General features: G+C 48.3%; 1 protein-coding gene across 7 annotated transcripts in view; it reads left to right on the top strand.

The window, feature by feature from the left end:
* The first annotated feature begins 5,586 nt into the window (after window positions 1-5,586).
* The window catches only part of ULK1 (unc-51 like autophagy activating kinase 1), an 81,970-nt gene continuing 64,493 nt past the window's right edge, over window positions 5,587-23,063 (top strand). For 4 of the 7 annotated variants that reach the window (XM_055795008.1, XM_055795011.1, XM_055795010.1 and 1 more), the window contains exons 1-5: window positions 5,587-6,058; window positions 6,192-6,389; window positions 7,126-7,218; window positions 7,308-7,349; window positions 22,270-22,302. In XM_055795008.1, the coding sequence (XP_055650983.1) occupies window positions 6,005-6,058; window positions 6,192-6,389; window positions 7,126-7,218; window positions 7,308-7,349; window positions 22,270-22,302 (420 nt within the window). In that variant the 5' untranslated portion in view covers window positions 5,587-6,004. Of the gene's footprint in view, window positions 6,059-6,191; window positions 6,390-7,125; window positions 7,219-7,307; window positions 7,350-21,992; window positions 22,110-22,269; window positions 22,303-23,063 lie in introns of those variants that run through there. The other 3 variants (XM_055795013.1, XM_055795015.1, XM_055795014.1) reach the window with 3 other exon arrangements.

Here is a 23,063-nt window from a genome sequence, read left to right on the forward strand (position 1 = left end):
TTGGAGCGGCTGCAGAGGATCCTATGACTTGAGTGGGCATTGGAGGGGGTCCCAGAGGACCAGGTCACAGGCTAAAGCGAGGCCCATGTCCCCTCAAACAAACCTTGGCTTCAGCAGGTCTGCCGTGAGGGGCCGCACAGATGGCACAGACCACAGTGTGCGTGTGGGTGTGGAGGGAGGCTGAGGGTGGTGAGCGTGGGTCTATCCTCATGCAGGACAGAGATGACATCTTGTAGGGACCTGCATGATGATACCTGCCGATTTTTGGACAAGCAGTGTTCATTCTGGCAAGAAATAGCTTCCAATTAGCCTGAAAACAGACCGCTCCATGTGGAGGATTTGCAGCTCTCTCCTATTTATTGGCAAACCTCATTTTAATATAATCAGCCACTTGCCAGGCAGATTAGGTAATGGTCCTTGATGAGTGCACTAACGGATTTGAACACAGAGTACAGCCCCCAGCGCCCAGAGCCCTCTGCCAGCAGCTGAAACGCATGCGATATTAAAATGCAAGGGGAACCTAGGAAGCCCCTTGCCAGAGCACCTTGCAGAGTACATTAAAATGCCGCCTTCAATAATTCATAAAATCTGCTCAGTGAGCTGGTGTGTATGTGTGGGGAGGGGGAGTAATAAAACATCTCAGACCTGGCCTGCCAGGATAATTCAGTGGCTACTTAAATCTCTCAACAGCATTAATCAATAAAGGGTCCCACAGCGTAAATAAATCCAGAATGTAATATGACAGGGCCTTGGAAGTGCATGTAAAGCAATTCTCCCTTTCCTGTGCATGGTGCTAGGTGCCACACTGCCCCAGCAACTGGTATTTGAATAGCCTCAATGCTCTAGTAGTTCAAACATCCAGTCTTTCCAGATGTGTTCTCTCATGTTTAGGTGTCACCTAAAAGTCTTCAATTCAGCTGTGTGCGTGAGGGAGGAAGCACTTGGCTGTGAAAGGTAGGGAGCAGACTGCAAAGTCTGTCACTTTATTGAGCGTCTCTAGTTCCACTGAGCAAGAGCTGATGTTGTGAGTGGAGGATCACTGCCTTTCTAAGATAAAAGCATTTTACCAGCATTGGAACACTGTATCTGCAGATCCCTGGTGAGGTATGAACAAATACTCTTGACATAACTTCACCACTGCTGTAAATCTACAGATGTTTTCAAGGCTCCAAATTAATCTACTCATTCAGCCTCCCCAGGAATGCAACAAACCATGGCTGTGTTCAAAACTGACTTATCCTGGTGTGACATTGGTGCAATTCTACTAAATCCATCTTACCCTTACTGTAACTGAGCCAGAATCTAACCTACTAACAGACTTCTGAGACAGGTATGATTAAAAGATGTAATTTTAATTTTCCATTAAATTCAGCCTGCCGCTTGCCTTCTATTCATTAATGCTAGGCTAATATTTACTTTTACCATTCACAGATATTTGTAGACCTTCCACATATTTCTTCTGCCAAACTGCATTTCAGCCAAGCACTGCATATTCAGTTCCCTCACTCCTTCCTGATGAGTCTGGCAAAAATTCCAACATTCAGGTTAGCGCTAGCTCTGCCCAGATACTGGCGATTGTGCTCAGCTATTAGGACGCTTGGGGAAAGCGGATGCGTAACTGTCTTAACATGTCTGAATTTGAATCGGATTTTGAATACACGCAAATACAGTATCTGCTTCTCATCCAGATGTATTCTGAAACTAAGCCATACCTGATCTTTCCTCTTGTGCTACTTCCATCTTTTTTTGGCTATGAAGTACCCAGAATAAGTTTCAAGGACCCATTTCTGTGAAGAAAATTTATTATGTGGCAGCAGCACTACCTACAGCTGCACTACAGCTCAGGTTAAAGCTCATCTCCAGGCTTAAGCATTCATTTCATGCAAAGAGGAGATGTGTGGCCAATTATAAGGCTCTGTTCATGTGCAGTAACTTGTTCAGTCACAGCTTGCTCATGTGCCCAAGCCTCACAGTTTGGCATTTCCCTTCCTCCCAAAACACTGACTTGGTTTCCCGGCCCTTCGTGCCTCTGTCTGTGAGGCAATTGCTGTAATAAAAAGATTAGATGGGAAGGCCTTGGAGACTCCCCCTCCATCGACGAGAACTTTGACTTCAAAACGGAGACGTAAGCCAGGGAAAGAACCTGCTCTTTGTGATTGTATCTGACCAAGGATTCCCCCACGCCTTCCCGATACAGTGGTTCAGCTTCGTGGGTGGCCACTGTGAGGCTCCTGATCTCTCATTGGACAGTGTGGGCAACACCAGGATGGAGCTGCTGAACTAGGAAAGCAAAAACATCAGGATCCTGGGAAAGATAGCTGTCTGAGCCACAGAGGTTGCTTATAGTAAGTAGCTGGAACTGTTTAGAAAGACATCAAGAAACATGTCACGCATCGGACATTTTCTTCGGGATATGAGGACGCAGGTCTTTGCTATATAGGAGCAAATGTGAAATGTCACTTGTCATAGAAGGCATAGTCAGATGGATACATCTTGCTCTTGGGTATATTAGGATGGGGCTGAAATCTCATGTAAGCATCCATAGAAGCTCTAGTACCTACAGCAAAGTATACATTGCAGCAAGCAGCTGAGTACACACCGGCCCTCTGCAGCATCCACCCAGCTTCTCAGTTAAGCTTTGCAGTCTGACATGAAGCCTGTGTTGCTCCAGGTTACTGGTAAAAGAGTTGGCTTGTTTAAAACTAGTCTAGTTGTATCTATGTGAGCTTCAGTCACACCTTGAGCTACTGGTTATGTACATACATAATCTAGTCCATAGGCTTGACTATGATGAGAACAATTTAGCCCTAGATGGAAATCTTTATTCTGTCTTTAGTACAAACCTTTATTCTGAGTTTGCTTGTTCTTGCATAATTCCCTCATACTTCTGTAGCTCTAACAAATTCCACACCATAGAAGTGGTGTCAGAGATAATTATATCGGATCCCAGCAGCCCAGAGGTAAGGATGGCACTCTTGGATTCCGGTGAGTAGAAACAGCCATATTTATGACTACTGATTAAAACATTGTATTGGAAAAGAGCATCATTTGAATTAGCAGGGTATCAGTTGTCTGTTGCTTTCCTTCACATGTTGAATTGGAAAAAAAGAATAAAGTTGCATTAAATTAAAAAAGGAGTTTCAAGAATATATTTGAAGGCTTCCTGCAGTTGGGTGTATGCTTCTGGTTTTCTCCACCCATTGTAAATCACAGCAGTAGATCTTCCCCCACTCATGTTTTGCATTAGTAAATTGAACTATATATTCTGTCCCCTCAAAGATTAATGCCTCCATCTGAGGAAGTAGTTGAATACGTGCTAGTATCATTAGCAAATGGGAGACTGTGGGAGGAGAACAGAATTTGCATGTGTTGGATGTTGGCCTAAACATGCTCTCACTGAGTTCTGGACATCAGAGAAGAATTGATAAAGCATAAGCATTCAATCAGTAAGCCACAGGAAAGAAAAAAAAAAACCAAACCCAAAAACCTGAGGAATCCTACTTTTAATTAAAAAGCTTTTCAGCCCTCTCAGTTCCAAAACAAATGTTTTGCTAATACCGTCTGTCTGCAGAGTGCACTCCAAATATCTCAAAACTATGTTTGCTGTCAAGTGGCATTGCATTTTGTTAGTTACCTTGGGTAAGGTTTTATAACTCCGTAGAAGTTTAAAATCTTTTCACTAGCCTGTTTTTAGAAGACACATTTGAGAGACGTTTAACTACTAGAAATGTTAAAATGTTAGTTCAGAGAAAGTGTTGTGGCTCACATGTGCGCATGGCATCCAGTACAGCTTGGTCCTGATCCTTATAGGGACCGCTGAGTACCTTCACGATTCTTAATGCTACTTTGAGGTTCCCCATACTCACTAGAGTTACCCAGTGAGTCTGCTTAAAAACAAACCCAGTTTGCTTAGAATAAAAATAAAATGCTGGCAGAGAGGATGCTGACTTTGCCACCTGGCTCTGTATATAGCTGCATGCAGCAAGCTACCTTAGAACCTACATTTAATCAAAACCGATTTACGTTAATTGTTTTTATCACAACCAACAGCACATGAAGGAACAAATAAGTATACACAGTACAGAACAAAGAACCTTCATTACTGAGATATTTTGGCCGCTGATTGAGCAGCATTTGTATCAGCCTCCTCCTTCGTCCGGCACTAAGACTGCGTGTCTCTGCTGCACTAGGAAAGTAAAGGCAGAAACACCTGTGGTCGCTCGAGATTTTACCGCAGCTCTTGCAAGAGTACGCTTGCTAACCATGGTGCCCTGGCTGTTCTCCAGTGAAGGGGGATACAAGATTTTGCCTGTCTAGAAATCATCTAAGAAGTTTCAAAACATTTCCTTCACTTCCTGCCTTAAACTTCTGCAACTGTTACCTTCTGCATTAGAGACAGTGGCTTTTAACAACTGGTAAAACAAAGTCCCGTGTCTGTCAATTGCCAAGTAGCTTGATTTTTTTGCAAGCCTGATGATGTTTGCCATTTTTACTGGTTTCTGTGTTAATTTTTAAATTAACCCCTTCTGATCATTGACAAAAACCTGAAATTGTAGACTGTGTGGATGGCACAGGCCTCTAAGTGAGAAAGAAAACTAGTTAAGTATATTGTATTTTTTAAAAAAAGTAATTTTACAATTCATTTCTGCTGAAATCACAGAGGTACTCTAGTCTTGTTTTGGTTTAAAGGCTGCTTCCTGTTGACCCTTGTCGCGTCTACAGCTGGCAGCAAGCACTCCATTGCTGCGGGAATCCGAGGTGCAGTCACTGCCGGGCAGGCGCCACGGGCTGCCACGCTCGCACCGGGGTGCGATGCACGGGGTGTCTGGCGACCGAGGGCAGCAGGCCACAGGCCACACGCTGCCCTTCTGCGGGCGGCTGGGCCTGGCCCCAGCGGTGCTGCTTGTTCCTACTGTTTGCTGGGAACAGCGGTAACTGGGGACGCCCCGCGCCGCCGGTGCAGGCGGGCCCCGCCGGCCGTGACACGGTAACCCGGGCCGGGGCCGGGCTGCACCGGGCGCGGTGTCCCGCCGCCTCAGGGGCGCGGGCGGGCCTCGACGCCGGCGCGGCTGCCGGGAGCGGACGGCGCTGCCCACCGAGGGGCGGCCTCGCGCCCGGGGGTCACCGGGGAGCGCGAGGCCCGGCCCGGGAAGTGCCCCCCGTCGCAGCACGGCCCTGCGTGGGGCGCCGGGGCAGGTGCTGGGGCGGCTCCCCGGAGGGGGCTCGGCGGAGGCGGTCTCGCTCCAGGCCTGGGCCGCTCCCCTCTGAGGGCGGCGGAGGAGGCGGGCCGCTCTGAGGGGGACGGGGGTGCTGCGGCGCGGGAGCGGGTCACCCGCGGCCCCTCAGGTCCCGCCCGGGCCCCGCCACGGCTCCTGTGGCGAATTTTTTACAGTCCGCCTGAACGGGCGCGTTTCCTTATCTGTGGGAACGCTCCTGGCAGGCTCGGGCGGGGGCGGCCGGACCCCTGCCTCCCCGCCACGCGCCGCTGACTCAGGGCCGGCGCCGGGCGGCGCCTTTAAATCGGTCGGGGCGGCCCCTGCGCCTCAGGTGGCCGCCGCCGCGCCCGCCTCCCCCGCTGCCGCGCACCGCGCCTGCGCCGGGCCGGCGTTGCGCTCCGGGCCGGCACCGTACGGCACTCCGTTCCGCTCCCGGCCGCGCCGCGCAGCTTTCTCTGGGCCCCAGCGGGTGCCGGGTCCGGCCGGCGGAGCGAAGCCCGGGCGTGCGGCGGGACCCGAGGGGCAGCCCCGGCCCCGCTGTGTGCGAGCGGTCGGGGGGCGCGGGCGGCCTTTAAGGTGGACGCGCGCTTAAGGTGGAGCGCTCCGTAAGGTGGCTCGCGCTTAAGGTGGACTCTCCGCCAAGCCGCGCCTGCGAGGCGGGGAGGGCCGGGGCTCGTCATGGGGAGCCCCGCCTGAAGCGGCCGCCGGAGCAGCCGCGCCGGCCCGGCCCGAGGAAGAGATGGGGGAGGCCCGCTGCTGAGGAGTCAACTTCTGCCCGGCCCCTGACCATGAGCAGCTGCCGGCCGCCCTGCGGGAGGAGGCGGCCCATGGAGGAGGGCGAGGTGGGCGAGCGGAGCCCGGCGCTGGGCTGCGGGGCCGCCCCCGCCAGCGGGTCCCCGGCTCCCGGCCGCGCCGCGGTGGGGTGGGGGGCGCCCGGTGGCGTTTGGATTGGGAGAGGTTTAATTTTCTTTAAAGGCTGCTTCTTCATCACCGCCATCCTCCTCCTCCCCGTGCCTTTGCAGCTCTGAAGCCGTCCCGGCCGCAGGCTCCCCGCCGGCCGTGGGGACCCCCCGGCGCAGCGTCATGGAGACTGTGGGAAAGTTTGAGTTCAGCAGGAAGGACCTGATCGGGCACGGAGCCTTCGCCGTCGTCTTCAAAGGCCGGCACAAAGAGGTGAAGGATTTTTTTTTTTTTTTTTTTGTTAACGTATTGCTTCGGGCCGAGCTGGGCACCCCGTCCCGGTCACCCTGTCCCCGCTGACTGTTCTTAGCCAGGGCATTAGCCCTGGGGCTCTGGGCAGCCCTGGGGGTGGCCGGCATATTTATTATTTTTTTTATTATTTTTTTTATTATTATTGATGATTGTTATTTTTGGCGCCCCCCCGGGGGGGAGCAGACGGGCGGGTTCACCTTGCTGCGGGCTGGCCCCTGTCCGTGGGGGTGCAGCCCACCCCCCACCTCCCCGGCTCTTGCTTTGGCGATTGTTGGTATTTTTGTGTGTCCGTGAAGTTTTTGTCCTTCTTTACTTAATTCTTGCAGGAGGAGGGGAAATCGGTTACTGATAAATAAAAGGAAACCGACCCGGCAGTGGATTTCCCATCATTAGGGCTTGGGATAAGCCATGGGCACCCACAGTGCGTTTATTTCTAGTGGTTAAATAAGAGGATAATCATCATATAAAGTAGGGACAAAAACCCCGAACCTTAGGCTTTTCTCCTTGGGCTGACTGGCATAGTTCGGGAAAGGGCAAGTCCCGGCAAGTGAGGGGTAGGCATTAGGGTATAACGTGAGCAGCCTTTACCGGTGCTGCGAGATAGTAGTGTTTGTAATCTGTTAAGAGGCTACTTACCCTAATGTAAATTAATGGTGAAATTTACATTTATTTTTGAATTACATATGCACTCTTTCAGAAACCTGAGCTGGAAGTAGCTGTGAAATGCATTAACAAGAAAAACCTCGCAAAATCTCAAACTCTGCTGGGCAAGGAAATAAAAATACTAAAGGTAAAGGCAGACTGACTTGTTTTCTACAGTCTTTGTTCTGTAGGTCCTTTGTTGCTCCTAGCTTATGGCCTTTGTTTTACTTTTTCTAGGAATTGAAACATGAAAACATCGTTGCCTTGTATGACTTCCAGGTAAATACATTCAATTATGGCAAAGCATTCTGGATTTGGGAGAGGTTGGATGGAGTTTGTGGAATTTCAGTTCTTAACAGATGTTCTGAAATCGAATGTGTATTTGGGGGGGCGAAGTCGTTTGGTAAATTAGGGAAAGATAAACAAACACAGTCAAGCAGATCCCATATTTTTGTCTGGACCACAGAACTCTGATGCAGTTGGGAGCTCCTGTTACGTAGTGAAATGCAGCATGTGGTGAATGTGTCCGTGTTGGAAGCTTATAAGTTCTCAAAAACTTAGAAATAAAATTACAGTAGTTATTCTTGGCATGCTTACCTTTTATTTTTTTTTTCTTTGGTCTGGGTATACTTCCTAAGAAAATTTCTTTTTCCTAGGCAATGTAAAAATAGCGTGAGCATGACTTTGTAACATATGATTGTCTTCAGTTCCAGAGGATTTTAATTTGCATTTTTCTGTTGTCCTTGTGGCAATCACTAAGTGTTAAAAATTGCAGCAGACGTTTTTAGATTACTGTGGTTTCCCGCAGTTGCTTTTTCCTTCAAAGTCAGCTCTGAAGATCTAATCTAAGGGGCCAAAACTGATCCACTCTGAAACCCAAGCTATCCAATTTTTAATTTTTTTTCCCCCCTTTGATTTTTGGTTAACAAAATCCTGTCGGGTCATGGGGCGAGTTTTCTTTGACATTGCTGATGCTTTTTTAAAAAAAACAACCAACGGTGCAGGACCTGAAAGCCTAAAATGGAACTCCTCGGTGGCGGGCTGGAGGGGCTGAGCGGCACGGTACAGCCTGTGCCGCCCCGAGGTGCGATGTTTGATGTTTGCGATGGCCCCGCGGGTGGCCCTGGGGTGGCTTATCTGGAGCCGCCTGCCCGGTCCCTGCCATCACGTGTCCGCAGGCCGCCGTGTTTGTTGACATTCCTCCTTCTCCCGTGGATTGGCTCCGGTGGCCTTCGCGTCACCCCAGACACGAGTGCCAGCCGCCGGCGCGGCCTTGTGCAATGCCTCCTGGGTGCTGTAGTCTGCCCCTGTCCCCACGGCCCCCTGCCCGTGTCCCCCCAGGCCCCCTCCGCTGCAGCAGGGGGTACGGCGGGGTGCCGCAGGGGGCCTTGGAGAGAATGCGATGCCTGGCGCGGCTTTGGCCAGAGGCGGCCGTGGGGGATTCCGGGCTGCCCGGGGAGGGCGGCTGGGGGCGGGATTGCTTCCCGGGAATGACCTCAGGGCGAGAGCCCAGCGAGCCGCCCCGGCCGGCCGGGCAGGGCAGCCCATCAGGTCAGCGTGGCAGAGCAGCTCGAGGGGCAGGGGCTGCCAGGCACAGGCCGCCTGGGGCATTCGATCTCGTGTTTATTCATTTCTGTCCCTTCTGAGTTTACTTCATAACTTTTCAGTTGATGAGGGAGTGAGTGGCTGCTCCTGTGTTTCCTCTGTAGTTTGCATTTGTACGAAGCATCATGCTGCTGTGTTTGCTTATTGCAGATCTTTCAAAACCTTTGTGTTCTTATTCTCACCCTGCTTTAAATAACTGCCAGGTAGGAAGCAGCTCAAAGACGCTTCATGCGAAAGGAGCGATTTCGTTGCTGTTACAGCTGCAGCAATGCGTTTTTCTCCTTGAGTGACGGCAAATGAGCTTTAGTTAAATTCTGTGTGTAGCAGTTGTAGCCTGGTGAGCTATTACCAAGAAGCTGTGTGAGGTACCAAAAATAGGAACCTGAGAATCGTCCTGGGCTGGAGGCATGCCCGGGTATGTGCTTAGTTACCAGCTTTGTCAGAGTGTCCTTGTATGACCTGGGCAATTTGATTTCTTGGACAAAATGAGATGACTTAACTGGCACTGGATCTTACGTAGGGTACCAGGGGGCAGAGTCTGTTCTGGTGTAAGGTGATCGGTCACCAGACAGTCTGACACGGTCCACCCACACAGGTTCTGTGTGTAATGTGTCTTGAGTGTTGGCCTGGCTCTGTGTCTCCTTAGGAGTTGTGTGAGAATATATTATCCGCAAAGGTAAAAGTGCAGTTCCAGGGAACGCTTGTTTCTGCCCACCTTTCCTTACTTTGTGGAAAAGACTACTTACTACTCACCTTGTTCCTCTGATACAAGATGGGTGGCTTTGTTCATAGCTGCAGATATATTACCCTCAAAAATGGCATAGTTGCAGTTAATGGAGCCCTTACTTGTAGACTTCTGCTGAAGGGGTTTATTCTTGTATTGCAGCATTGCAGTACAAAAAGGAAAAAATATTTCCTGTGACTCTTAATGTTGCCCTGTAGCTTTGTCTATTGCATTTTGTGTCATTCCTTTCCTCTGCACCTCCTGTCAGCAGTAACTTTTAACTTCTACTCGTGTGTTCCTTGCACACAAGGAAATGGTTACCAAAACCACAGTGGCTGTAAGCAAGTGATTACACCCAATGATGCTTTCATTTGCATTTTCCTGGTTAAAAGCTAATGCTAACCAGGTCTCATACAAATCGATATTTTTTGATGTAATGCCATTTTTGCCCCAGACAGACACTTGCAGTGCTGGTATGTAACACTGACAGCAGCTCTCACCCTGGCATGCTTATTTTATTCTTCAGATCTGGGAAAATTGCTGTGTTCTTTCTTGTTTCATAGATCTTTGTGATATTGGTTCATAAATAATGACAAAATAAGAAGCTTCCTAGGAATAAATGATACTGGTAAATGTTTAATACATAAAAGTGCAATGTCTGGACTTTTATAGGTCCCCTCACTGGAGTCCTAAGAGCAGCATCATTACATGAGAATGGCTCACAAAATGAAATATGCATATTCCCATTATTATGTGCTCATGTATTAATCAAAGGTGCTGTGAATAGTCTAGGAGCCTAATGTGAGAACCCCTGCTCAAAAAGAGGATAAATCGTATTGCATTGCATTTCTAAAAGTGCTTTCTATTTAGTGTCTGCATGGAGTTGTGGTGCGGATCTTTCCTAGGCACCGGGGGTGTTTAGCATAAAGTGAAAACCATGTTCCACCACACTCGGAGCCAGTTAACTGCTACTGAACAATCCCCAACTCCTCAGCTGGCTTGCAGAGGGGCTGGAGTCAGGGTCTCCAGACTGCAGCAGTCTAGAGAGACATCTGGGTACCAGAATTCTTTTCCCTCTGAAGACAGCCAAATGAGCTCTTGTTCTTGAAGGTGGAAATTAGTGACAACAAGGATACAAATGGTGGTTTCCGCCAGATGAGAACTTGGTCTGGAAATTAGGTTTCTTGAAAAACTGATTTCCAAAACTCTGAGCATCAGCTCAACTCTTCACACATGTTGATGCTGAAAGCGTTGCGGTGTGTGGTCTGGTGGATGGGACGGGCTTTCGTTTCTTTTGTGACTCAGGAGATGGAATCTGTGATCGGAGACCTCTTGGTTAGCTAAGGGGATTCAATAGTAGGGAGGTAACTCTTGAACGTATCGGGTCTTGGGAGCGCTGCTCACTGGATGGCTTCTGTCAGCACTAGTAATAGGTAGAGTTTTAGATGTCACTGTGATCTTTGGGGCAGTGGGAGGTCCTGGGTATCTTTGCTTCCCTGTGCTGTGCCAGCTGCCCTGGGAAGGCTGCTTGAATACATGTCAATTGAAGATCTCGCATGTGGCTGCGCTGGTGCTAGGGCAGAAAATCTGCTGTGCTTGAACATAGATCATGCTTTGGGTGTTAGAAAATGTTTTCCTGCATGAAATAATAAGAACGTTATTTTACTGGCACATCTTCCCTAGTCGTGTGCTGTGATCTGAGCTTGCTTCTTAAAGCAGCCGAGCTATGACTGCGCTTTTGTGGGTATCGGGTGTTTTTGGGGATTTTTGTAGGGTTTTTTTTCCTAGTTTTCGCATGGATGGGATGGGCTGTTTGTAAAACATAGTTGTTAACATCATGCAGGGCACTGCACTGTGAAGTTTCTGGTTCAGCCTAGGTTATCTGAGGGCCTGATTTACATAATTTTGTGTCAAGTTGGCTTATTGTACTCACCAGCTCGGGATGAGCTGAGAGTAATACTTAACTCACTCATATGGCACAGACTCACCAAAAATATTTCTGCTGGCGTGACTGTATCACCTGGAGCTCCTGGACAAAAAGAACACTGAGTCCTTGCAGTGCAGTTCTTGTGCACATGGATTAAGGCATGGGTGGCAGAACAAACACTTCTCAGCTTAATGGTCAGTCACCCTGGGCTGGTCTTGAGTGCCAAGTAAATAACAGCCTTGCTCTGTTGTTGCTGTATAGGAAGTCCTTGTGATCAATAGCACTGTGGCTGTTGGGCTGTGATGTGTTCTGCACCATCACCCTTTTCCGACATGGAGCCTTTAGCTGCTAGTGCACATCTTGTCTACGTGCCTCCAGAACCCCTGGAGCTCCGTGTATGGCAGTGTCCTTTGGCATGCCCTCCAGCACTGCTCGCTTCTGCTGCAGCGCCTCGCTGCTGCGTGTGATGCCAGATGAATCAGTGTTGCTGCAGCGTCACCTCCTTGCCTCGCCACCTTTTGTGCCACCTAATGCAGGATCTTCTGTTCCTCAGGCACTGGTGTTTGGGTGCCCTGTCTTGGGAGACAGGGCTCCACTGTGACACTTGGAATGACTAAGGAGGCACTCTGTGTCTGGGAGATCACACTCCTGAGATCAGGCTGCCTGCCTGGTTAAATCCTGTTTTAATTCCATCCCCGAGCGAAGCTGGCAAGTTGCCTGGTGAGTGGGTGTAAAGTGCTGGCTCCTCTGAACTGCCAAGCAATCCTCTCTCTGTTTGCTCTGTGGGCAAGAATGGGCTGTCTGCTGTCCTGCTCCATCAGCATCCTTGCATCTGTTGAAGGAAATCGCTCTGATACTGAAGACTGGATCTGGCTTAATTTAGAGCTAGAAGGGGAGGAGGACATAAAACCCAACCACCCTCTGACAGTAGTTTTGTAGGGTGAGGCTTGAGAGTTTAGTGCACCAAAATGGTTATGTTTATGGAGAGTAAAGAATTTTATAGTCTTGAACTTCTATGTAATGTTGGCTTCACTAGCTGGCAACCCTGCCACTGTGCAGGTCACAGAAACACCTAGCAAATGTTGACCACTAAATATAGACCTCAGAGGAGTCATGGGCTTTTTTTAGAGGGAGTTGTCTTGTTGCATTTCTGAAATTATGATCACTGTTGTACTCATCCTGTGTGTAAAGCACATACCTGTGTTCCTCTCATGTGATTAAGATGTCATGGAAGAGCTGGCGATGTGGAGGTTAATAGCCTCTAAAGCTCCTGTGGAAGGTGGCATTACTCAGACTGTAATGACAGATTAAGGAATGTTTCCCAGGAGTAATCAGAAACTGGTAGGCTGTTGTGTTCACAGTTTGACAGCAGAGCTCTGTTAATGGCTGAGGTGCTATTGGTATTACTGCTTTTGAAGTTCCATCAGTGTTTCGATTATAAAAATTTCCACTGTTTAAATCCTTGTGATGATTGAATTCTTTTGGTTGGAGTGAGCACAGCAAGGAGGTGGAGATTTAGAAGATTGTGGGGAAGAGGTACCTTCTAATCAGTGGCTGAGTGGGACTGAATTCGGATGGAGAACCATTGTTGGAATTTATTTCCAATACTTATAGGTCCAAACAAAAGCCCAATTAAAAGATTTAATTTTGTGGCTGGACTGCACTTGGCTGTAACCTGTAAAACTGCAGTAAAACTGTGTGCTTCAGAACCTCATGTTAATTTAGCTTGAGCATATGTAAAGAATTGGGAATACAGTTCACTTTCATGTGTCTCCCTTCTTCCTCTCCCTTTCCTGCACCCCCTACTTACCCACCTGTTGATACCAGCTGAAGAGCCTTTGCACAACAGGCAGGCTAGCAAGCAGCACCCAGAGGGGTGGTGGTGGCGGTAGGAATCCAAGCTGGGTGGCTCAGGTTTGCTTTGGGGAAGCTCTGAAGCTCGGGTCCTCTGGAGCAGACGTGTCTTCGTGAGGCAGATTGCCTTCATCGAGTGGCATGTGGAGACAGACAGTGGGAAACGAGAAGCTAAGCACAGGGGTGGTGGTCTTTGATCTGCAAAGTCGAGGAGAGGTTTTTGGTTTTGTTTTCAGAATAAGTATGTACTTTTTTTGCTTGTTGTTTTCTGTTAGTTGGGTGGGGTTTGGGGTTGTTTGGGGGGGGGGGGTGTGTGTTTTGTTTTGGGGTTTTTTTGTGGTTTTTTTGCTGTTACTCATGTTCATGTAGCAATAGTAAATGGCAAACTTGATGGAAAGTGACTGAGTGATGTGGTCTTCCAAGGCAATGTTTCTCAGGCACAGACCCAAATGTACTTTGCCTAAGAGAAGCCATCTTAATTGTCTTCAGATGTTCTCGTTTCTCTCTGAAAATTTTGTTATTAAATGTCCACCGCAGAATCCAGGGAAGCCAACAGATAGCTTTAGAACCTCTTTTGTGCTTAGTGTATAGCAAAGAGGCGCTTTAACTGAGCGATGTCTCCCACTTTACGATGTGTAGGCCTTAAATACCACCATAAACATAAAGAGATGCTCTCAAAATGCAAAGTGAGGATCTCGCAGCTGTATGCATTTGTTTATTAAGTAAGGTTGTTTAAAGGGGGGGCTGATAGAAATGAATCAAATTCTGCATCACTGGTTGCTTAGGGCAATAACATTCTGTCTGGCTGCAGGAGCACCTGGCTCATCTCCTAGCATCAGAATAACGGGAGGAATTAGGTCAGCTGAGCTGGCATACTAGAGACCAACCAGACAGTGTGGTTCCAATGGGGCAAATGAAAGATGCAGCTTTGTAAGACGTTAGGGATCCTATTTAGCAAAGCATCTTACGTTTCCAAGAAGGGAAGGCCTCCCAGCTGGCTTGGTATGTGCCGGTGGCACAGTGTGGGAGCTGCTGCGGCACTGGGAAGCCTGGCGATAGCTGGGCAGGGGGAGGTGGTGTCGGTCAGGGCTGAGCTGCAGCCCCGCAGGCTGCCGGGGGTCTTGGAGCACACAGGCTATGTGTGTGTGCTGTTTAATGTCACTGCACACGGCTGGGCAGTCAGGCCACTTTCTCTCTGGAGGTTTCTTCATTTATGTTTGACTGATATTTTTTTCATTTAGTTGGCAATTGCAGCCAGCATGTTAAATATGTTAAAGCATACTTGGTGCTCTTCATATTTTTTAAACACTGTAGATTCAAGCCCATGTTACTGCAGCTTCCAGTAACTGGATTTTATTCCCTCTTAAATTAAGACTGGTTTTATTGGAAAGAAAACCCATCCTTTTTTCTTTAAACTCCTTGTTATAACACCTTTGTGCTGTGTGTTTGCTTTCTTAAATCTGGTAAATGAAGTATGAGATGAGTGGATGAGGAAGAAGACTTGCAAAGGCCAGTCAGTCATGCAGCTGGCACAGAAAAGCCGGTGGAGGTCGGGCCTTTTAATTTCCAGGGTTGCTTAAAAAGAAAAAATCTCTGGCAGGGTAGCAGGTTGTGTTTGGGATACAGTATTAAAAAAAAAAACCACAAAAAACAAACAAAAAAACCCCCAACCCCAAGCCATTCCCAGCTTTATTGGTAGAACTACATTAACTGGTTCTAAAATCGAACTTCTGGACTGAGTAGTTTTGCTTGTATTTGCACGCATCTCAGTAAGTGGGTATGTCTCAGTCTGTGTGTAATTAAAACTGAAATGTTCGCTCTTGTAGCCTGCCGTGTTGTCAGCCATAGCACTCCCCCCACTGCTCCTGCTCTTTGGGCAGGCTCATAAAATGCAGCGTTATGGTATGCAAGGGTTTCATTCCAGTACATGTGACTGAGCTTAAGGTAATGGGGAATTCAACCTTAAATGTTGATTTTTATAATATGACGTGATACAGAAAGGAAATGAGGAATAAATACAGAAAATTAGATCAGATCTGGAATATTTTTTCGTTGTTTTTAGAATTATGAAGTTTCTTCTCTTAATAGCATTAACATAATGCATTACCATTTGCAGGAAGGAGCTTGCTTTTGTTAAGCTTCTAGGTCTTATTCTGCCTGTTGACAAAGAGGTACCTACTTCTTTCCATTCCACGTCAAGAAGTCCAGTCTTTTCAGGAAAACTGCCACTTTTTCCCTGCGCAGTCTCTTACCATTGCTGGGCTGCTGCGCTGGGGCAGTGTTGCCTCCCTGGGGGCACGGGCTGCTGCAGGTGAACCTGGCTGCACTAAGAGGTGATGGCTCATCAGTGTCCCAGGAGCAGGAGCCTTCAGTTTGCTCTGATGCGTGTTTTGGTCTCGCCTTGTAGCTCTGTGACCTGTGAAACCCGCTGCTTTGTCTCTATACTCTTATTATGGCATTAATCCCATATTTTGGTTTCTGTGGTTAGGCTCAGGTGCAGCACTCAGCTCTGACTTGCTGTAGAGTGTTGCTCTGCAGGGGCCCAGTCTGCCCCCAAAGGAAGGTCATGTTTTCTTGTTTGAGCTCTCTGCAGGCACTGTAGCCATCAGTCACCCAGCAGGCGAGTTGAGTCTCGTGGTTTGACTGAGGCCTGCAGTGAGCTCGTGTGAAAGCGAGAGCCGGTGGCCCAGTCCGTGGGGCTGACGGGCACTGCAGCTGCCCCCGCTTGCAGATGGAGGTGGAGGAGAGAGGAGGGGCTGGTTTGAAGGAGGCTGCAGAAAGCTCAAGCCCAGTGGAAAGGATGGTGAAGTTTCTCCAGGTCGGTCGGATATTGGGCTGTCTTACCAGCTGTCCTGCTGTTTGGCTGAGGTGGTATTAGCTGCCTGGCAAAAGAGTAGCTCCACAGACATGGCGTTGTCTTGTTTGTTTTTTTGATGTCATGCAGTCAGACTTCAGGACCGTTGCCAGGGGAATGGGAAATACTTTCCCTCCCTTCCTGAAGCCTGGGTAGATCCAGAGGATAGCTTTCCTGCTGTTTTTAATCTGCCCTGAAGTACAACCTGTCCTGAAACAAGTCATCTGTTTTATAAGTAGAGAATACCATACTGCCTGGAGTGGGGTAACACTGGCCCTTGGTATTATTATTCTTCTGGTCCTACAGAAATCTGCCTGCTGCAAGGCTGGCCATAAACCACGTCTATGCTGTGGGGCTCCCTTCTGCTTGTGCTGTGCCTCTGCTGGTGCTCTGCATCCTGGAGCAAGCTGACAGGTCTGTAGGAAGCAGAATGCAGTCAAGAGCCAATACAGTTGGCTGTGGGCCTCTCTGGGTCTTGCTGCTTATGCTTATTCCCTGGGATATACATGAAGAAATTAGAAGCCCTCATTGTTTTGGGAAGTCAAAGATCTGCTGACCATAGTAATAACCCTTTCCAGTCAGTAGCAGTAGGTTTTATTGCTGGACATGGATGTGCTAGAGTGGGCAAAGATTGAGTAGACTATTGGATGATGGTATTTGTTGCTTGCATATCATCTTCTGGACAATGCTTATATGTGACTGACCAAGATTTATTGCTTCCAGTGTAGCCCATAGACAAGAGGAAAGTGGCTGCCTGTTCCTTATAGCATGCTAACTCTCTTGCTGTAGGATTTCCTTGGCTGCATGACTTGAATCCCAAAAGTCTGCCCTGAAATGTGCTTTTGTCTGATTGTGAAGCTGTGCCTCTGTTCGAGAAGTGTTTTGTGGTATTGTTTGACTGTGCAGAGAGGAGATTATGCTGCAGTGGATGAGTTGGGGTTTTTTTGGCTTGTTTTTTGGGGTTTTTTGTCATCTTTTCTTCCTTCATGAGTTTGTTGTCTCTTGAATTGGAAACCTGCTTGAAATGTTCCCAAGTTCCTTATTGGTAAGGTTCAGGAGGAGTGAAGGGAAGGACCAGGGCCAGAGAACTAAGAAGTGCAGTAGGCTCTGAGACATGCTTTTCTTCCTGCTTGAGGTCAAAAGGCGAGTGAATATTTTTTTAGCTATTTGCTTTAGATCTATTTTCCAAAGGGTGAGCACTGGTAGGTGCTCCTACAATTCAGATTAATGTTACTATTGTCTTTTATCTTGCTTCCGTTCAAATAGTTGCGTCAAGAAGTAATCCCTGCATAGCATGATGGTTTTCCTTTCCCTCTTTAGAGGTTAGCCTGCTCAAGCCAAACTGTTAGCCAGAGTGAAACAATACTAAGAGACTTTGCTACGTAGAAAGTTTCTTTTCTCTCTTGAGAGCAGCAGGTTCTGTTTCCCGAGCCCAGCCATCATGGGAGCCCCTGCCTTGGCTAGAGGCTTTCCAGGTGCCACTGGCCTAGGAATTGGTTTCTGTAGAGCAAAATTGTATTCATTACAGCCCATGTTTGTCACACCAGTGCCACTGTCAGAAGAGCAATGGCAAGAGACCACAGGTAAAAAGGGCACTGGCTCCAGGAGATCCTACAGACAAAACAGGAGGATGTGGTGTGCTGTGGTTCTGCTGCGGTGACTGGGGGAGGTAGCAGTAAAAAAACTTAACAAACCCAAAAAAGCAGAGCAGAAAAGCTTAGCTTTCAATTGACGTCACATTTATCTTCCACTGTCAGACTCCCAGCTTTTTGTGCTTCTTTTGTGTTGGTAGGAACTGATGAGTCCTAGCCCCATTTAGAGAGATCTGTGTGCAGCGGTTATCTTTGCTTGGCAGCTGCAACGGGCGCTGTTGGAGAGGCAGTATTGAGCAGCACATGTCAGATGCCCTCTGAGAGGCACAAAACAAGAACCTTTGCCATCATAGAGAGGCCAGCAAGCAGGTAGTGGTACACTGCTCTTCAGGAGGACAACAAAACCAGTTCTGAGGACTTGGATCCATACAGCTCCTCTCCTATAGGCAGTAGGAACCTTGTCAGCCATACGGTGCTCAGCACATGGGTGTTCCAGTGAGGCTACATTCATCTTTGAAGTGTTCCTCCTGCATCCCCCAGCCTTCATAGAAAAGAGGACTGGTGTGGGGTGGAAGCCATCCTTTGCTGGTTCTACCCCAGTGTCTATTACAGCACTGCTCCCACACAGACTGATGAGAACACTGCACTGCTGGGGGAGTTTTGAAGTGTTGTGTAATTAAACTTCAACTCTTTTCCCTTCCTGAACAGCTTTCTAAACTCTGTGGCAGGCTAGGTGCTGGGGTAGAGTGCAGAGGAGGATTTCTTTTAAGGAAGTTTCCTCTTGCAGGCTTTTTAAGCTGTGGTAGGAGGATGACTAACTGTGGGTACACCCAGACATTTCCCTTTGGACACACCTAAACACACACTTTCCAAGAAGAGGATCATGCCACCTTCCAGTATGGGTGGAGAGAAAATTTAAAGGGAGACAGGACTGCTGGGTCTTGATGTCTGAGACGCCAGCCCTCCTAATGTCCCAGTGAGAAGTTTTAACATTGCACTGTCCTGGGGTGATTTATGGTGTACTGCTAAATGAAGTTTCTTCATTTCTTTGTCCTTCGTCATCAAATGTGTGTTATTTGTAGAGGCTATTGCCTATTTTTATACTCAATTAAATTGTAACTTCATCACTGGGGCCTCTGCTGCAAGAACTACAAGTCAGGCAGTGGTCCAGACTGATTAATTATCAGCTTAATGTCTTTGGCAGAGGCTTTTTGCTGCTATTGTGGAGTATGGTCAGGGTACTGCTGCACTTTATGATGAGGGGTAAAGTTAGAGGGTTGCCTCTGTGCTGTTCTCTTGGTCGAGCTTGTTTGGTGACAGGATTAGCCTCAGCTGCAAGGGCTGGCACATGTGAGTAAGAGGTCCAGAGTCAGTCATCTGTAGCACTACTTGGACATAAGCCTCTGCAGAAATGCAACAAACTGTAATATTATTCTTGTTACTGATGTGGAAATGAGTGGTTTGGGTATTTTGTTTCTGTTCAGAGAAACTGGTAGCCTGCAAAATTTGGCTTGCAGTGCTTTTTTTTTTTTTTTCCCCATTGTTTTGTTAATGAACAAGTCATAAATAGTGTGGAAGGACACAGATGGAAAAGAAATAGTTTCTGTTGCTGAATGAGCTTGAGAGCAGTCCATCTGCCCGACTGAGAAACCAGAGGTCTCTTCAGACAGTTGTGTCCCTTGTAAGCCCAGTGAGCTCCTGGCTCTTTCCAAACAAGAGTTTGTTGCTGGAGCCCTTCCTGAAGTAAATGTTTAGTTTTATTGGCAAAATTCCTACAAATCTCTTTCTGGTAAGTGGGTCTTGAAATGCTGAAGTTGCAAACATGGAAGTTGTCATCCCTGCTACAGGCATTTGTGATCTGAAAATACACTTGCTAAATGTTCCTTTGCTGTGTTGGGGGTGCACACAGCAGGGCAGAGCGCTTCTGAGGAAGGCTTGTGTGCTGGGGGGGTGCTTTGCCAGTGGATGGGTGGGGGAGCCACCTCCTCCTCGGCGGGTAGCTGTCAGGCCTTGCCCTCTTATCTCTTCACCCGGTGGTGGTGGCATAAAGCCACAAACCACTAAGGTCACTGTTGCTGGGGGAGTGAAGCACGGCATCCCCCCCCGGCCTGTGTAGGTCCTTGTTTAACCCTGGTGGCCGTGCACGTGGGCTGCTAAAAATCGGTGACTTCCCTGACAATGTTTGTTTGCAGAGTCTTTAAATAACATACAGTGGAAAAACAACCAAACTGTATGGTGTACATTAGCTATTGGCTAATAGCTTGTTACAAGTATCTTAATGTAGTTTGTGTAAGCTAAACTTCCTCTGCATTTTCTGTATAGGTAATAATATAGCAAGTAAGCTTCCCCAAACCCTGCTGGCGTTATACATATTTATTTGTAGAGTTCCTAAGCTGCAACGATCACAGTGTGTTTAGACAGGAGGTGTCTATGAAGAACATTGCTGTGGCAGTGATGAACTCGGTGTGGGCTGCCAAAGGTGCTTGCGATGCTTCCTCCATGCCCTGCAGTTGCCCTGCCATGCGCTCCCTCACCTGCAGCCCTGCAGTCCTTCCCTGGGCAGCTGCACCGCACTTCTGATGCGTCCTCACATCTTCTGGTGCATCTGTGGCTGGACTTCCAGGAGAAGTGAAAGGCCTGGGTGTCTTTATAAACCTTAACTTCCCATTGTTCCTGCTAAGGACAGCAGGAGCTGGTGGGTTTTGAATGCTTCTGAAAATTTCACCCCAGTGCTCTGGTGCAACACTTGTGACAGTGCCTGGTGTCGTCTTCTTGTGCTCCATCCCTGGGCTAGTGCTTTTAACCACAGGCTGGTTTCCCACTTCATGTGAAGCCTGTGTGAAAGTGGATGACTTAATTCGCGCTGCTTTTAAGTGCAGAGGTTGGAAAACAAATCCTGTTTAAAGCAGTACTTGTCATGCAAGGAAATGCAACAAACTCGGCCTTGAAGTATCACACATGATTGCTTTTGGGACAAACACGGGGACTTTCAAAAAGCTCATTAGGGCTTGGCAGTGAAAACAGCTGTAAGAGCTGAGCTGGGGATGGCCAGCCCTGGGGTTTGGTGAATGCTTGAGCCAGGGGAGCTATGTGAGCGGAGGCTGCTGGGCTGCATGGTGCCTTCAGCCTCTCTAGGGGAGGGTGGGCTGTGCTGCAGGCAGCTGTGGGCTGAGTCTGACATCACGGGTAGTTCAGCTTCCTCCCCTCTTCCCCCCTTCCTCCAACCAGTCTTCCAGCAAGCATCTGGAAACACAGATTTCATGTTGTGAGGTTCAAAAAGGACTGTAAGAGAAATGATGGGAGGTGCTGAGGACTTGAGGTGTTGACAGAGGCAGTTTGGCACAGGCTGGATGGGAGGTAGAGTCCTGTGGGCAGACAGAGATGAAAGGGGCCGAGAGCAGACAGTGGAGACTGCTTGGAAACGAAAAGGCTTGTAGGGTGGGTGCTGGGGTTCTTTGAAATTGTAGTGGGGCTCGGAAGAGGAGTCAGGTAGGCAGGTGTCTAAACAGCCTGTAAGTCAAGGCGTGCTCCCTGGCGCTCTAGAAATGGAGTGGTCTCCTCCTCTGCTCTCAGAGCTTCTCCACTCACCTGGGCGATTGCTGCCTGCGCTGGTCAGGGCTGCGTCTGGAGTTCGGGGGAGGCTTCCAGCACACAGGCTTTGTGTAGCAGGGCTGTTTCTGTCTGACTTGGAACAGAAGATGTAGTCTCATTTGCCTTTCTGGGTCTACCCAGGGTTGAAATGTCTGGCTGTTCTCACGTTTGTTCTCTGCTAGTGGTTTGGCAGCTGTGCTAGACACATGCCAGGCAGCCACCCGGTGTCAGCATGCATGTGGCACAGCTACGTGGGCCGATGCGGCTCTGTGGTGCTCCCTGGCTGCAGGGCACTCCTCCACGGTGGCCAGTGCTCGCTCTGGGGGTGTGCTGCCTTGTAGGGGCTACCAAAGGCCAGGGAGCTGGTGGAGGTGGTCAGCTGAGGCTGGAGGTGAACTCCCAAGATGGTAAGAAGCATCACAGTGCAGCATCTGTAGCAAACTTAGGAAGGCAAGCATTTGGGCTGAACTGTGCTGGTGTTGACCCCCATGATAATCCAGAAAGCTTTAGCTGCCCCAAACTGGTTGGTCGATATTGTGGTTTTGACCTGAGATCTTTCCTTTTTGCCCTCAAATCCAAGGTGACTCTTGGGCACTTCTCAGCTGTGGGTTTGCAGGCCCCAAAATTGTGTTGCTTTTATCTCTCTGTTCAGGCTAGCACTGTTCCTGTGGGCATAGCTGCTGTAAAGGGCTGAGTTAAATGTGGAAATGATTAAGGCTCTAAGATGATAGTGTGCCAGTGTCTGCATTGCATACTGCTGTTAATCCCCAGAGCCCAAAAGGAACATGAAGACACCCAACATGAACCCAAGCCACAATACAGGAGATCTGCTTGGTTAAACAGAAGCACACTCGGAAAGGAATAACGTGCTTAAATACCTGGCACTTTGAAAGTAAGCTATTTTTCAGGAATTAACCTATAAAGAAGTTTTTACCCTCTCTTCAGCTGGAATCGTAACAGAGCACAGTTTACCTGTTTAAAAGCAAATGCAGCAGTTGTAAAGTGTGTGAAATATTTAAATACATAAATCTTTTATTTTTCTGTTTCCCCAGGAACTGGCAAACTCTGTCTATTTGGTTATGGAGGTAAGCAAGTGTGTGTGTGTGTCTTCCCCCCCCGCCATCCTTTCTTTTTTCTTTTTTTTTTTTTAACCCTTGTTTTAAGCAGACCAGCTTGTTACACAAGTAGTGCTTTCTGCTTGCAGTCTCACCTGTGATACTTTTGCAAATCTAATCTGCAGCTCTGTGCCTTTGAGAACTGGAGCAGTGTGGGTGACAATAGCAGCCAGGGGGATTTTTTGATATTGCTGCTGTCAGAAGGTCATGCTGGCACGGGTTTAATCAGTCAGACATCTTACCTCAAGGGTCAAATAGGTGTTACTGGGCAGTATCTGCTTCAAAGATACACAGAAAGAGAATTATCTTGACACAGCCTGCCTGCCAAGCTTTTGAATGTTTACTTTCCTGTGCAGTCTTCACTGTGAGGTCTTGTTGCCTTTCCTTGGTGCTGTGGAAAACCATGTGGGGAATTCCAGCTGTCAGCTGTGGCTGCTCCCTGGCGTTTCTCAGCCAGCTTTCTGGTGATGTCCTGAGTGGTGACCCTTCTGCTTTGTTCTGGTTCTGTCATTCTCTCTGCTGGGCATGTACATGGGTGTGCATGTGCACAAAAGCTAGTTAGTGCTGGCATATTATAATGCGACGTAATGTTTAGGGGAAATGGGACAGAAGAGGAACCTCCTGGAATGGAGTTTTCCCTGCCAACTTCTGAATACATATTTTGATGGGTGTGGTTATTTATGTTTAAAAATTATAAGCCTGCCATGCTGGTAAAGTTTACTGTTATTCTT

The sequence above is a fragment of the Falco peregrinus genome, chromosome 2 (assembly GCF_023634155.1).
Source record: "Falco peregrinus isolate bFalPer1 chromosome 2, bFalPer1.pri, whole genome shotgun sequence".
Lineage (NCBI taxonomy): Eukaryota > Metazoa > Chordata > Aves > Falconiformes > Falconidae > Falco > Falco peregrinus.